Source organism: Phoca vitulina, unplaced genomic scaffold (genome assembly GCF_004348235.1).
Source record: "Phoca vitulina isolate PV1807 unplaced genomic scaffold, GSC_HSeal_1.0 scaffold33, whole genome shotgun sequence".
Taxonomy (NCBI): domain Eukaryota; kingdom Metazoa; phylum Chordata; class Mammalia; order Carnivora; family Phocidae; genus Phoca; species Phoca vitulina.
In genome coordinates, this window is record NW_022589736.1 from 19,217,263 (window position 1) to 19,230,175 (window position 12,913).

At 40.6% G+C, this 12,913-nt stretch overlaps 1 protein-coding gene across 4 annotated transcripts in view; it reads left to right on the top strand.

Annotated features, from left to right (window-relative positions):
* CACNB2 (calcium voltage-gated channel auxiliary subunit beta 2) overlaps positions 1–12,913 on the top strand; it is a 382,140-nt gene that overhangs the window by 122,573 nt on the left and 246,654 nt on the right. The window contains exon 1 of one of the 4 annotated variants that reach the window (XM_032425599.1): positions 2,121–2,638. The exons of the other annotated variants lie outside the window; for them this stretch is intronic. Within the exon in view, the coding sequence (XP_032281490.1) occupies positions 2,591–2,638 (48 nt within the window). The 5' untranslated portion in view covers positions 2,121–2,590. Of the gene's footprint in view, positions 1–2,120; positions 2,639–12,913 lie in introns of those variants that run through there. 4 annotated transcript variants of the gene reach the window in all.

Consider the following 12,913-nt stretch of genomic DNA (forward strand, 5'->3'; position numbering starts at 1 on the left):
GAATATGTCGTGACTATGTAATCTATTTACGTTTTCTTTACATTCTATATAAATAGAATTTATTTTGTATATGTTCTGCATATAATTTTCTGTGCTTTTGCATCTGCTGTCCCATTGCCTGGAATGCTTTCTGCCCCAATTATCCACTGGATGCAATTCTACCTACCCGTTCTGCAAAGACTAGCCCAGGTTCCCATGTTCACGAAGCCTTTCGCATTCCTTCTAGCGATAGGGAGGAGTTGTATCACTGATATTCCCATAGCACTCAAATTCTGTGTTCTCTTTCCTCTGTTTTGTTATAAGTCCCTAGAGATAGGTAGGGACTTATTTTATTCATTTCCCATTTCGAGCAGCTAACATAGTGTCAAGCAAATAGAAGGTGCTCAATAAATGTTTGCTGAATCAAATTGGTGCTTAGCATACTTTCCTGGATTCTTGAATGGCAAGGTGGGTGGAATCTCTAATGAACTGGGGATCTCTCTCATTTTGTGTATAATAATATCAGAGTTAATAAAAAGTTAAGTGAATTCCAAATCAAATTCAGAATCATAGAAGAGATCATATCTCCAACATTTTCATCTTATTCTTAGAGTTAATTTTAATTCTTCGTTTTTATTCAGTTTTTCTAGTAAATGTGTCCTGGATGAGATTGATGAAGGGGCTTCAAGAAAAAGCCTAAATTTGAATTATATATTCTCTTATATCACTTACTTATATTTCTCACTAAAGTTTCTTCAAAAAAACAAATTGATATCCTACCTACTGGAAATGTATCTTGGATGGTCCAGGAGACATTGAGGTTTCTTTTCTCAGTTCTTCCTTCACAAGCAAGTTTGCAATGTAATTTAGAAATTTTATTTTATTCTAGGTTTCTGATACAATCACAAAGGTAACCTTATTGTCTATAGTTTATTCATTACTTCCCTTTTGGACCTTCAAATACATGGAGGATTAATTAGTATATGATAAAACCATAGAATTTTCATAGACTATTTAAATGACATAAATTACTAGGTATATTAATACTATTGCTTATGTTACTTATAGACAAAACGCTTGACCGTGTGGCACCTTAGTTACTTTATTAGTGAAATGAGAACACTGAACTAAGGCAGGGTTTTTTTTAATCTCTAATAGTCTCCTGGACTATTAAAAATGATAAGATTTGTTACTGTAAATCATAGGTTTTAAGGAAATATTGCTGAAGTGTTGACCTCCTCATAGGCTGGCACTTTCTATGGGCCTAAAGAGCATAATGGTGAGTGATCTTGGTCTGTGACGTGAAATAGTTAACATATCTTCCAAGTGGCAACAGTATCTGGAGTGACTTGGACATGGGGGCACATTTGGATCAATAGCTGCGGCACACCAAAAGGCTCTATGAATCATTGCTTACTAGAACGGTGGATACCATACAAATTAATAGTTTTATCCCCAAATGCCTATTAATAATTCATCTTTTCAGGTGTGACATGCACAAAGTCCTTTTAGGAAGAATGTGATGATCAGCTCAGCCGCTGCAAACCATGTCTTTAGAGAAGGATGCAAATTACAGCTTGCGAGGACCCTTCATTTTCAATCTCTTGTGCTTTGAAGCCCCCCTCATTTAGTTTGTCCTATCTAAATCATAGGTGAGACATCCTCTAATTAATTATATTACTAATTAATTCTATCTGACTCTGATCAGATTGGCTCACCGGGGTTCTGTGCTTTTCACGTAGGAAATGAATGTTTGGCAGTGAGCAAACGAGAGAACCGAACCTGGTTAGCTGCAGTGGTTGAGTGAGTCAGTCCCAAGGCCACTCCAGCAATCTTTCCTACAATTCATGAGAGACACGTACTGCAAGACAAAGCGTCTGACAGTTTGGAGGGTGGCTCTGTAGTCCCAGGAATCCAGAGTGAATTAAAGTCTAGACTCAGTGATTTTTCAGGATCAAGGGAGGAGGAAGAAACTGCAGATCAGATATGCCCCAAGTGTGACGGAGGTAACAGGGCAGCAGGGATGCTGTCGCCGGTCTGAGCATTGTAAGGGAGGAGGTAATGGCAGAGCAGTGGCAGGGCGGGGGGACGGGGGGGGGGGGGGGGGGCGGGGGGAACGGCATGCTCTGAAGCAGGGACATCAACAGCATCAGGAGTAGGCCTCCTCTTGTAAAAAGCAGGATACTGCAGGCTCCCGAAAGGCGAGATTCTCTGATGTTTGCCCATCTCCCGAGTTGAGAATGGCTACTGTAAAAATGTTGCCAAGAAACTCTCCTGATCCAGACAGTCACCACTGTGTGCTAGTACTAGTTATCTCAGGAAAATAAATTCTACTCTCGGTAGATTTCTGGTCAGTAGACAACTTCCCTGAAGAAGATCTCAAATTACCCGAAAAAAAAAAAAAAAAGGAAAACAAAGTTTTGGCATGCTGGCAGGACCTGGTGGTGTTTTTTAGAAACTACCTGGGAGGCAGAAGCTAAGTGTTGATTTGCCCCATGCCTCTTACCTGGGAGTGCAAGGTGGGAAGCAATGGACAGTGGCTCTGATGAGAAGAGAAGGCACAGTGCAGCTCGGTGAAGCCACACGCTGACTGCGTTCTGCACCGCTCTTCATGCAGTGCTGTGGGCTGGTGCATCGGCGGCGAGTACGGGTGTCCTATGTAAGTTTCTATGGCTGTAGAATTGCAGCGAGGGGCTGAAAATACGATTCGTGTCTGTCTGGTGCATGTTGCCTCTTTCAGATGTTTATCATCCCTGTGCTGAGGATCAGCCAGAGAATCAATCATTTGTCCTACGAGTGTTCGAGGCACCCTAGCGGTATATGAGATTCTGAGATTTTTCCGGAGATATATATATATATTTTAAATAGATCTCTAGTGCCGTGTTACTTTGATAAGATTGGAAATAACTTGCACGGGGATTGTTTGGGAAGTCCATTGTCTCAGAGATCTGTATCAGTTTCAGACCAGTTGATATTCTCTTGTACCAAAAGGAGTCCTGTTTTCATATTTGAATTATGGCAGGAAAAGAATCTCTTTTAGAGAGAAACACCATGGAGTTGGTGAAATTAAAGATAGCCACCGAGGCTACTATTAAATCCTGTTTTGAACGGGCTTCAGAGAAAGAGTAGACGATAATCGCTTGATGGATGACACAGCTGTTAGTAACGCCAGCATTGACAGCAGCTTTATCATCCTGTGACTGTTTCACTGAAATAGCCCTTATTTCACGGACCTGCTGTGTTTTGCAAAATGGCTGTCTGAGTATGAAATTCTACAAGGCAGCCTTCCACACGCACTGAAGTATCACTACTTAAAATGACTGGATGCTAATTGACATCTGCTGGGCTGCACACTAGCCGACGAGTTCCGAGGAAGCGCTGGCTTTATTTTCCTACTCCTTTTGCAAGCGGCTGCTTCATTTTCCGGGGCTGATGCGAAAGAGAACGAGAGGCTTACGCAGGCTGGCCAAACTGCAGTGCTGAAACGCTTAACGCCGGCTTGAGGTTCCTGGCTGCAAAACACATGGAAATTCTACAAAGGGAGCGAATCAGTACTTAAGGGTATAATGTAAAGAAACCTGTGACCTTGGAAAATTGGCCACTAGGAAAGATATATGTGCCGCTTCCAGGACAAACAAGGTCAAAATGTGATATGATCTAAATAATAAAGTTGAGGACTGGGAGTTGGAAGGGTGGGGGGAAGGATAGCTACATGCCCATCAGATCTTAAAGGTAATGTTTAATGTTATTAAATAGGTAAGAGCATAAGAAGCCCCTGTAATTTGAAGAGTCTGTGACTGTTAAATATTCGGTGCCGTTTGTCTTTTGAATGCAACAGTTGACACATACAGAGGAGATGTGAGGTAGCCAGCAAAGATTTTTAAAGACGACATCTGCAGAAAGAGATGTGGCTTTTTCCCCACCCCCCATAGAAAAATTGCTTTTTAATAGGAATTGGGGGGGGGGGGAAGTGTTAGAAAGTTTTTAAAGTGTAAAATTATCCACATAGAGGAAATCTTAAATTAAAAGTAATTTGAAATTAAAAACTCATATGTTTATAGAGTAATGAAGGCTGAGAGTTCCATAGCTGTACGTATTTCTCTTTGCTCATATAAGGAATTAGAAGAAATCTGTGGTTATGTGGCCTTTTCAATAGAAGAATTCTGAAATAAGGCCTCAAACAAAGTAATAATCTTTGCCCTACTTATTTTTGCCCTTTTTGTGATATTGAACATGTAAATAAGTGGAAGAGACAGCACAATCTGTATTTTTTGGAGTAACTTTAAGTTTAGGAGATTTGACTCATTTGCTCATTCTCAAACTTTTTTTTCACGTGCATTTTGGCTAAGGGATCACAAAACATACAGCACAACTATATTTTATTTTATTATTTTTTTAAAGATTTATTTATTTATTTATTTGACAGAGAGAGACACAGCAAGAGAGGGAACACAAGTAGGGGGAGTGGGAGAGGGAGAAGCAGGCCTCCTGATTCTATCCTCTTTGCCCCATAAAACCACCAAAAACCAAAGCCCAAGTTTGCCTAGATGGGAAAATGTCCTCAAGGCAAAAGCAGTATTTTTTTTTAAGATTTTATTTATTTATTTATTTGACAGCAAGAGAGAGAGAGGGAGGGAGAGGGAGAGAGAGAGAAGGAGCACAAGTAGGCAAAGCGGCAGGTAGAGGACGAGGGAGAAGCAGGCTCCCCACTGAGCAGGGAGCCCGACGTGGGGCTCGATCCCAGGACCTTGGGATCATGACCTGAGCCAAAGGCAGATGCTTAGCGACTGAGCCACCCAGGCGCCCCTGGCACAACTATATTTTAAAGATAAAAGAAATTTACACTTTGGTTGCTAGAAATAAATTTTCCTTTATTTTAGAACATTTATCTCTTGGGAACTCTCACCTGTCGCCCACCTGCTGCTATTTCAGCCTCTTTAGCTTTGGCGGTTTCACGTATGGATTGCAATTTGCTTTAGAGATAGCCAGCCCAAAGCTATAGGCATGTAAACTCTGAAATATATTTCATTTCCTTGGAGGAGAAGAATCCTCTATGGATATATCTGCCTGTGAGGTCTCTAATGTGCCTATAAAGCAGATGTTATGTGGGGTCTGGAAGCTGCTCACTGAATAATCAGGGGGACAGCAGGGCGAAGGGCAGCCCAAACCTGGATATGGTACCAGTGATTGGGGCCTTGTCCATTAAATGTCCATTATGTCCTGGTGTCCTTTCTCCAGTCATTGTCCATCTCAGAGGATGATGACTTAGACCATGCCAGTACTGAATTCCAACTGAAACTTGGGAATTTAAAATGTGTATAAATAAAAAAATATATATATTAGCTATAACATACAAATCAGTTGATACGTGTGTGTGTATGTGTGTGTGAGCCCTCCACTAGTTCTTAAGATCTTCTTTTTAGTATGACAGCTTTCTTAAGGATTCCTCCTACTCTAACATTGTCTCAGAAAGAGTATGAAAGTTACGTGGGTTTTGAATAAAGTTATGTACATATGCCATAGTTCCTCATTTCTAGGTTTTTATCTTCCACAGCTGTCCCCTTTATTAGAGTCCCTCCCCTAGTTTGCATAATGCTGCCTCCATATTCAAAAATATTCTGTGATTGGCACCTACCCTGTAGGCTGTGGCCCCTTTCTTTTTCTGTAAGGCTCAGTGCATAAGCCTCTCTCTTTGGCATTCTTCTTTGAATGCAAGATCTAGTCTCCATTATTTGGTTTACACCTAATGATCATTCTTTTTGAACCCCGCTTCATTTGTCAGAAGAAATTCCTATTTTTATCTAAACTGTCTTGCTATTTTTATCATATTGAATGACATGAAAACCTGTCAGCTGAATAAATACTCTTAAGCTTAAAAGGATATATAAGCATAGTAAGCCCTGTGTGCACCCCTGTGAAGCACTTCTAGAATACTGACATTTGCATGCCTTGGGGAGCAGAGATTGATACTAACTCTCTTCAGTAAACTTGCTATTGAAGTATAGCTTCTCCGCAGAGAAGTGCAAAAATCATGTGTCGATCTTTTTCTTTTTTTTTTTTAAGATTTATTTATTTGGGACGCCTGGGTGGCTCAGTCGTTAAGCGTCTGCCTTCGGCTCAGGTCATGATCCCAGGGTTCCGGGATCGAGCCCCACATCGGGCTCCTTGCTCCGCAGGAAGCCTGCTTCTCCCTCTCCCACTCCCTCTGCTTGTGTTCCCTCTCTCGCTGTGTCTCTCTCTGTCAAATAAATAAATCTTAAAAAAAAAAAAAAAGATTTATTTATTTTGAGAGAGCACTAGAGCACAGGGGGAAGGGCAGAGGGAGAGAATCTCGAGTAGACTCCCTGCTGAGCCCTACCCATGGCTCTGTCTCACAACCCTGAGGTCATGACCTGAGCTGAAATCAAGAGTCAGACACTTAACCGACCGACTGAGCCACCCAGGTGCCCCATAAGTGTCGATCACGATGGAAGTTCAGAGGGTAAACAAGCCCATGTAACCAACACTGAAACCAAGAAACCAAACAATGTCAGGACCCTCGTCCTCTCTTCCACTCACTGATCACCTCCCCCCCATCCAGGGTACCCACTAATCTGGCTTCTAACATCATGGATTAGTTGTTCCTGTTTCCGAATTGTATACAAATGGACTTACACAGTATATACTTTTTTTGTTCAGCTTGTGTTGTTCATCATTATATTTACGAGATGAATCCGTGTGGCTGCATGTTGTGGCTTATAGCCTATTCATTCTCATTGCTGTATTGTATTCCATCACATGGCTGTATCATAATTTAATTCTCCATCTGACTGTTGATAGGCATTTGGGGCGTTTCCAGGTTGGGGCTGTTATGAATACTGCCTCTAGACTTATTTGTGACATGCCATTTTGTGGATGTTTACATATGCATTTCAGTGGAATGTGAAACTAGTGATGAAATTGCCAAGTTGTGGGGTATATATATTATATATATTCAGCTTGAGGTGATACTGGTAAACCACTTCCCAGAGTGGTTCAGTCAATTTACACTGCCACCAGGAGTGCCTCACCGAAGCTTGGTGTCATCTCTTACATTTTAGCCAGCCTGGTGAATGTGTACAAGTACGCCATGATGGTGTTACTTGGCATTTCTTTGATGACTAATGAAATCAAGCACCTTCTCAGTTATTTATTGACCATTTGGACATTCATGAAGTATTTGTTCAAGTCCTTGTCTCTTTTTCCATTAGGGTATTTGTTTTTTGAGACTTTTTTGTTCAGGAAAGAATAAGCAGCGGGACACCTGGCTGACTCAGTCAGTGGAGTGTGCAACTCTTGATCTTGGAGTTGTGGGTTTGAGCTCCACACTGGGTGTAGGGATTACTTTTTCTTTTTTTTAAGATTTTATTTATATATTTGACAGAGAGAGACACATCAAGAGAGGGAACACAAGCAGGGGGAGTGGGAGAGGGAGAAGCAGGCTTCCCGTGGAGCAGGGAGCCCAACGCGGGGTTTGATCCCAGGACCCTGGGACCATGACCTGAGCCAAAGGCAGACGCTTAATGACTGAGCCACCCAGGCGCTCCTGTAGAGATTACATTAAAAAAAAAAAAAAAATCTAAAAAAAAAAAAAAGAACCAGCAAGAAGAAAAGCAACTGATAATTAGCATAATAAAATGATTGGAGACAAAGGGGTATTATATAGACATCATTAGAATGTGGACTCAGGCTAACCTGGGGGTGATTCTTGATGTTCTCACTTATTTACTTTGTGATAGTGTGGGGTTCTTTTCTCTCTGACCCCACTTTTCTGATCTATATAATTGGGAAAATAGGAAAAGCCTGCAGGGTTATTTTGAGAGTTGAAATGTTCATCAGCACCTAGTATATTGCCTGATAAACAGTTGTTTTTCCAAAACTGGAGCTACTATGTAGTGAGATCATGACACAAAGTGACTACAGTGAGAGAGTAGTAGGGAGGACATGGTGGGTAACTGCTCTCAACTGGCTGCTTACACCTGTGTTACTTACTCAAAATCTTGAAAAGCTTTGACAAATGGGTTAGATGGTGGAGAATGACCTAGTCTATTGCCAGTCTCTTCTAAGAGCACTCTGTCCTTGGTATATGATCACTTCTGAACTTTTGGAGCATGTAAATGGAGTGAAATCACCAAATGATGTTACTTTTGTATAAATAGTTGACCCTTGAACAACACAGGTTTGACCTGAGTGGGTCCACTTTCGATAAATACAGGTTTTTTTCAATAAATACAGTAGAGTACTGTAAATATGTTTTCCTTATGGCTTTCTCAATAACATTTTCTTTTCTCTAGCTTACTTCGTTGTTAGTATGTAGTATTTAATACCTCTAGCATACAAAATATGTGTTAATCAATTGCTGATATTACCAAAAGGGTTCCAGTCAACAGAAGCCTATTCATAGTTAAGTTTTGGGGGAGTCAAAAGTTATACACGGACTTTCAACTATGTTGTCGGGGGGGGTGTTGGTGGTCCACATCCCAACCCCCATGTTGTTCGGGAGTCAACAGTATTACATAACTTATGAGCAATTCAGTACTCTAGATAAATTCTGATTGTTATGGTTATTTGATGCACAATCATATAGTCTTTTATAGAGTTTACAAAATACTTTTATGCCCATTATTTCATTTGATGTTAAAGCAACCTTTAAGGCAAGGCAAGTGATAATCTCACCATTCTCTAGATCAAAAAACTTCAAATGAAGAATAACTATGGCCACAGGCCACAGAATCCAGTAGGGGCCAACCTGAGATTTAAAGTATAATGTATTCTTACTCATATACGATGTTCTTATGTCTTATTTGGGATGTATTTCTAATTTTCAATAATGGGATTAAAATTAAATTTAATTAATGCTAAAATTTTGTGGTGCTTCTGAGTATGAAAATCAATTATCATTGAACTTAAGAAATGCTAAAGTGCCCATTAATGAGATTTCTTGGTAGTAGCATTGTAGGTTATGTGCCTTTTCGACTTAGAGTTTTCTCTCACAATTTATACTTTATCCAATTATCAGAATTGTCTTAACTAGTTAAAATAAGTTCAAGCTACACACTTATTATATATGCATTGGAAAACCCATACGTTTTTCATGGAAAATGACTTTTTAAAGAGTTTTTGGTGGCATCAATTCTATCCCTTCACAGATAAAAGAATAAGATTCATATGCATAGTAATATATATGTGTATATATGTATGTATGTGTACATGTACGTATATGTGTGTGTATATACTCACATACCTTAAATCATTTGGAGCTTTTCCACTTTTCCACCTTAAAGGTTGCTTTAACATCAAATGAAATAATGGGCATAAAAGTATTTTGTAAACTCTATAAAAGACTATATGATTGTGCATCAAATAACCATAACAATCAGAATTTATCTAGAGTACTGAATTGCTCATAAGTTATGTAATACTGTTGACTGCCAAACAACATGGGGGTTGGGATGTGGACCACCAACACCCCCCCGACAACATAGTTGAAAGAACAAAAAGATGTTCTTTTTTTTTTTTTTTAAGACTTGTTTACTTATTTTAAAGAGAGAGAAGGTGGTGGGGAGAGGGACAGAGGGAGAGGGAATCTTAAACAGACTCGGCGCTTAGCGGGGAGGCTGACTCGGGGTCTATGTCACGACCCTGAAACCATGACCTGAGCCGAAACCAAGAGTCAGATGCTTAACTGACGGTGCCACCCAGGTGTCCCGTCTTATTTAAGATGTTCTTGAAGAATAATACTTGGTGTTTAAAACCTGTGTGTCGGGCGCCTGGGTGGCTCAGTTGGTTAAGCGACTGCCTTCGGCTCAGGTCATGATCCTGGAGTCCCTGGATCGAGTCCCGCATCGGGCTCCCTGCTCGGCAGGGAGTCTGCTTCTCCCTCTGACCCTCCCCCCTCTCATGTACTCGCTCTCTCTCATTCTCTCTCTCTCAAATAAATAAAATCTTTAAAAAATAAAAAATAAAAAAAAAATAAAACCTGTGTGTCTTTTAAAGTCAAATTTATATATATTTTGCCTGGCCTGCTCTTAAAGGGATTATCTCAAGAGATTGCTGACTTTTCAGATTTGGGACTGCATGTTTTTAATAGCTTTTAATTTTGGCCATATTAAAATCCTTAATTTGACCCTTCAATTTTTTTTTTTTAAAGATTTTTATCCATTTATTTGACAGAGAGAGAGAGACGGCGAGAGAGGGAACACAAGCAGGGGGAGTGGGAGAGGGAGAAGCAAGCTTCCCGCCGAGCAGGGAGCCCGATGCAGGGCTCGATCCCAGGACCCTGGGATCATAACCTGAGCCGAAGGCAGGCGCTTAACAACTGAGCCACCCAGCGCCCCTTGACCCTTCAAACTTTAAGGTGCCATTAATCCTAAATTTTTTTTTTTTAACTAATGCTCATCTCTCTGGGATGTGAAAACATCCTTCAGAAGACATATGTTTGCATCCGAGCAGTAGACCCCAGCTTCAGAAATGGCAACCACAAATGTTTAAAGTATTTCACAATAAAAACACTACTTAATGATTTAATTTTTTAGAGCTTTAAGCTTTGCTTTAGTTATAAGCTTCAGTGCAGGACATATTTTTTTTTTTTAGATTTTATTTATGTTAGAGAGAGAGAGAGATACTTTAAGTTCCACTGTCTTAGCACATTTCAGTTACACAATACAGTGTTATCAGCTATAGTCACCATGTTATACATTAGATCCTCAGACCTTATTTATCTTATTGCTAAAAGTTTGTATCCTATTACCAACCTCTTTCTATTTTCCCCACTCCCCAGCTCCTGCCAACCACTTTTCTACTTTCTGTCTCTATGACTTAGATTTTTTTTTTTTTTTTTTTTTAGTTTCCACATATAAGTGATACCATGTAATATGTCTTTGTCTGGCTTCTATCACTTAGCATAATGCTCTCAAGCTCCATTCCTGTTGTCACAAATGGCAGGACTTCCTTCTTTCTCATGGCTAAATGATGTTCCATTGTGTGTGTATATCTCACCTCTTCTTTATTCCATTGTATAAGTGTGTGTGTGTGTGTGTGTGTGTGTGTGTGTATCTTATCTTCTTTCTCCAGTCCTCTGATGATGGACACTTACGTAGTTTTGGTATCCTGGCCACTGCAAATAATGCCACAATGAACATGGGAGTGTGGAAAGGCAATTTATTTTTATTATTATCATTTTGTAAAGAGGGGGAGAGTGAGGGATGGTGGGGAGGGAGAGAGAAAGAATCTTAAGCAGACTCCATGCCCAGTGCAGAGCCTGACGTGGGGTTCCAGCTCACACCCTGAGATCATGACCTGAGCTGAAATCAAGAGTCAAACCCTTAACTGACTGAGCCACCCAGGTGCCCCGAGAGACAATTTCATATGTGAATGACAGACTCTGGAGAGAGGCCTAAAATTTGTACTTTGTAGACCCTTGGGCAAGTCAGTCCATCACTCTGTGCCTCAATTTCCCTTTCATTAAATGAAGAATAACAATAGAATCTTACTCATGGGCCTGCCATGTATTACACTGTGGAGATACTTGGCACATAGTAAGTACTCAGTGAAGTCTGAGCTGTTTGAGTTACTGTTGTTCCCACTGCCCTCTGCATCTGAGCACCACTTCTCCTGTGGTAAGAAAGTTGCCGAAAAAGAGCCATCACTTTGGGAAGGATGAATTCATCGTTTTAAAGAAAACTTTTGTGAAGTTGAGTTACTTATGGAGAGCTCCAGCTGTCGTCATCCACCTGTTGATTCATGAAGGGATTCCTCAGCACCTGCTCCTCGCCCACAGCTATCCCAAAAGTCCAAAGTACAGAGAGGAACTGAACCCCTTAATCCCTGCCTTCAGGAAGGCCTGGCTTACTGGTAGAGATACGCGAGTTTACGGAACACCGGAATGTTTGAGCTAAGAGGCGTATCCAACAATAGGACACAACAAATGGCCCGCCACCTACCGCAGAGGTTTGTACAGACTCACATGGAAGGAGGTCTATGTTCTGAAAGTATGTTACACAAAAATTAAGTTGCTGAGCAATGTATATGGTATGATCACATTTACTCTACATGCATTTATATCTATATTGGTGTCTTCAAAAGAAGAGGTCTACAAGGCTATACCAATGTGTGCCGAGCTCACAGAAGTGGGATTATAGAGGGACAGGTGGGATTTAACTTTTTATGTCATTTGACATTTGACAATGAGCATACTTAATTTTTGTAATAAATATTTAATAAGATAAATACCTTTAAATTAATTGATCCCTCACCATCTTCCAGAAAGGCTTATCAAATATAAATGAATATATATGATGCACATTTTAGCTCATCAGAAAACACTCCACTTGAAATGCATTGAGTGGAAACAATCCAAAAATGGAGGAATCTGTTAACTGAGAAATTGTCAGAGGTACTTACAGAACTATTTGGAAATAAGAAGGGCAAGGTCTGGCTGGTTGCTTAGGCCTGTCCTCCATGGGGTGTTATGTGTAGATGCGCTCAGCTCTGGGCCAGGGTCGAGTCCTTCCTGTTGCGTGCTAAGAACCTGTTTCGTGAAGGGTGGTCAAATTGTATTAAATTTGTTTGCACTCTGGCATGCCTTTATTGTTGGCACATTTCCTAAGCAAATGAAAATCAGAAGGAACGAATATATTCAATCTAAGCAGAGGAACGTAGATCATCTTAAAGGATATTAGCATTAGTTGATGCTGGCCTAGTGTGTCTTTCTCACTGAGGATACACACCAGTCTGGATGGTCAGGTGGTCAGAGCGTCGGCCATGGTCCCGTCCCATTGTACTGAAACAGCTTGCCCTTTACGTCTGTGATACCTCATGCACCTGCTTCCATAGTTCTCTCCCTCCCTGTGCCTTCTCACATGCATGCTATATCTTTCTTTTCTCATTTATATTGGTATTCCTTCAGGCGGTCACA